This window comes from Rutidosis leptorrhynchoides, chromosome 10 (genome assembly GCF_046630445.1).
Source record: "Rutidosis leptorrhynchoides isolate AG116_Rl617_1_P2 chromosome 10, CSIRO_AGI_Rlap_v1, whole genome shotgun sequence".
Taxonomy (NCBI): domain Eukaryota; kingdom Viridiplantae; phylum Streptophyta; class Magnoliopsida; order Asterales; family Asteraceae; genus Rutidosis; species Rutidosis leptorrhynchoides.
Window position 1 is genome coordinate 281,154,193 of NC_092342.1, and position 3,188 is coordinate 281,157,380.

Here is a 3,188-nt window from a genome sequence, read left to right on the forward strand (position 1 = left end):
CCCTAATTGACGCGAATCCTAAAGATAGATCTATTGGGCCTAACAAACCCCATCCAAAGTACCGGATGCTTTAGTACTTCGAAATTTATATCATGTCCGAAGGAGGATCCCGGAATGATAGGGGATATTCTTATATGTATCTAGTTAATGTCGGTTACCAGGTGTTCACCATATGAATGATTATTTTTGTCTCTATGCATGGGACGTATATTTATGAGAACTGTAAATGAAATTCTTGTGGTCTATTAAAATGATGGAAATAAATGATTATGATAAACTAATGAACTCATCAACCTTTTGGTTGACACTTTAAAGCATGTTTATTCTCAGGTGTTTAAGAAATCTTCCGCTGTGCATTTGCTCATTTTAAAGATATTACTTGGAGTCTTTCATAGCATATTTCAAAGAACGTTGCATTCGAGTCATTGAGTTCATCAAAGATTATTATTAAATCAATTTATAGTTGGATAGTGGATATTATGAAATGGTATGCATGCCTGTCAATTTTCGATGTAAAGAAAGTTTGTCTTTTAAAAACGAATACAATATTTGTAAAATGTATCATATAGAGGTCAAATACCTCGCAATGTAATCAACTATTGTGAATCGTTTATAATGTATATGAACGGGTCCTTTCACCAACTCCGCTTACAGAATTTGGCAAGCGGGACAAAACAAAGTATTGTGAATTTCATGACGATTATGGTCACGACACCAATCGGTGTAAAAACTTGATGGAACGGGTTCTGGAAGCGCTTCGCGCGGGCAAATTGGATCATCTAAAACCACCTAAAAAGGACAAGGGAAAGACCGCAGAAGAGGCTTCGAAGTCTAAGACTTTCGCGTGGCAGAAAGTTGACAAAGCGAAAAATGCCGATTTAACCATTAACATGGTTGACGCAGAGAAAATCAGCCAGCGGAGAAAGTACAACGATCACCAGGATTGGGAGCTTCTCCCGATCACTTTCCCTCCTGTAATGTCAATTGATTCTGTTAACGAGCCCATTATCATCAAGTGTCGCATCCCCGATTGCGGAATCCAGGTTAAGCGCATGCATGTTGACACTGGCAGCGGTGTCGATATTATGTATGAGCATTGTTATCGTTTCCTTCAGGCAGAAGTCAAAGCGCAGTTACGCCAGCCTGATATTACGCTATCAGGGTTTTCTGGAGAAAACTCGTGGCCGCTAGGCCGAATAGAGTTAATGATAGAGCTTGCGGATGACAGGAACCCGCAGATGATCAGGCGTGAATTGGTCGATTTTTATGTGGTTCGTTCAACTTCACGATATAACGCACTGCTAGGGAGAAACTTCATACGGCGTTTTAACATTATCCCATCGGTAGTGCATGGCTTGATTAAGTTTCCCACACTAGGAGGTGTTGCCACAGTTGCGTCACATCAAGCAACCGAGTTGTGTGGCTCAGTTGCGCCTATAAGCACTCCTAGCGTGGGAGAACAACTGGCAAATTGTGCAGTCATAGCAAATCGCTTGCATCCGGATAAGCGAATTAAAATCGGCGCAGGCTTGTCAGCCGAAACAAAGGCCAAATTGCATGGAATTTTGTCCGCAAACGCAGATGTTTTCGCGTGGCGAGAGTCAGACATGACTGGGGTTCCGCGTGATATTGCGGAACATAAGTTAAATGTTAATCCATCATTGACACCCGTTAGGCAAAAGAAGCGGCATATGGCTCTAGACCTTTGGACGTGCTAAGTTGCGAATGGAACTCATATCGAAAGACAAAATACGAAACAACACGTATCAAAAAAGAAAGCTTGGGATCATAAAGAAAGCGAACGAGTTCAAGATCCTTTGTGACGTCGAAACAGCTATCATCTTTTACCCACCCAATTCAAACGAGCCCGAAATTTGGCCCGAAAAGCATGATGACATCAAGAAAACCATTGCTTCTTACAAGTCAAAAAAGGGTGAAACCGCAAAGAAAATGTATGATCTCAACGATTTCTTTGAAGACCGAAAGAAAAAGATTGAAGACGAGCTTCTTAAAGCCCGAAAAAAGAATCTTGAAGCCAAATACGCCACATGGTTCGATGAATTAAACGGTTTAAACGAGTATCAGTTAACTCAATTTGCTCTGGCTTTAGAGAAAAAAGAGAATTTAGTACGAACTCATCTTGAACTCAAGAAAAGAAACATGAATATACAGTTACCACAAATGTATGATTTATTTCCCGGATTTGAAAACAAGCATCCGGGTATGGTTCACCATCCGGGTATGGGTATGGGTATGGGTCTTGATCATGTTCAAATGTTTAACCGTGATTGTGGGTGGTTTAATAATGAAGCGACGACTTCATCGATTAAGTTCGAACAGCCAATGGGGCACCCTGTGTTTTATAATAATGATAAGTTGAATCAATGGACGTTTCAGCAGCAAATGGTGCATGATGGGATGTATGCAAATGATTTTGTAATGCAAGAACTTGAAGGCCATGTTAACAATGGGGAAGTTGTTAAGGATGACTTTCACGAAAGGTTTGGCTGATTATTTTTGGTTATATTGTTTAATTGATTGAACTTTTATATTAGGTTTGATATAATCAAAGTTAATGGGTTGATTTTTTATGTCCTTTTGAATATTTTGGTTGCATTGCTTTGTTTTTTTAATATAGACTTTATATTGAACTTTTTGAGATTATTTTAAGGTTTTTTTTTTTTTTTTTGGGTAATATTGTTGAATATTGTGTGATTTGCTTTTGAGTGTGGATCTTCCTGCTAGTTTTTAAGCTTGAGAATGATATCCAAAGTTGTTTTTATGCTTCTAATTAAAACGTGTTAATGATAGCCGTCAGTTAGCATTTTCCATAAATAAAAAGTGGCATATTAAATGGTTTATAATAATAAATTATTTAAATTTAAATTTAAATTAAACGTAAAAAGAAAAGCAATTATTTAAGAAATCATTGACATCTTTTATCAAGATACCAGTCATTATCTAATTAGCTCAAGCTTAGGAATTGACAGCAATATGAGATTTTATCATTTAGGATAATTATTTATAGAAAATTGAATCATTTTAGTCGAATTATAGTCTAACTTGAATCAAATGGTTAAAAATGATTACGAAGCACCTGGTCGCATAATTTGAGAAAAAAATACTCACTTTTTTAAATACTTGAATTGAGAAAATTTTATCCGTTTATCCATATAGTCTAACATGTG

General features: G+C 37.2%; 1 protein-coding gene across 1 annotated transcript; it reads left to right on the top strand.

The window, feature by feature from the left end:
• Positions 1-1,725: 1,725 nt before the first annotated feature.
• On the top strand, positions 1,726-2,511 carry LOC139871088 (agamous-like MADS-box protein AGL82). The gene has a single exon (XM_071858829.1). The coding sequence runs from the start codon at positions 1,726-1,728 to the stop codon at positions 2,509-2,511; it is 786 nt and encodes a 261-aa protein (XP_071714930.1).
• The last annotated feature ends 677 nt before the right edge of the window (positions 2,512-3,188 follow it).

Excerpts from the sequence above, each read along its gene's own strand:
- LOC139871088 (XM_071858829.1), top strand. The coding sequence starts at position 1,726 with ATGGAACTCATATCGAAAGACAAAATACGAAACAACACGTATCAAAAA.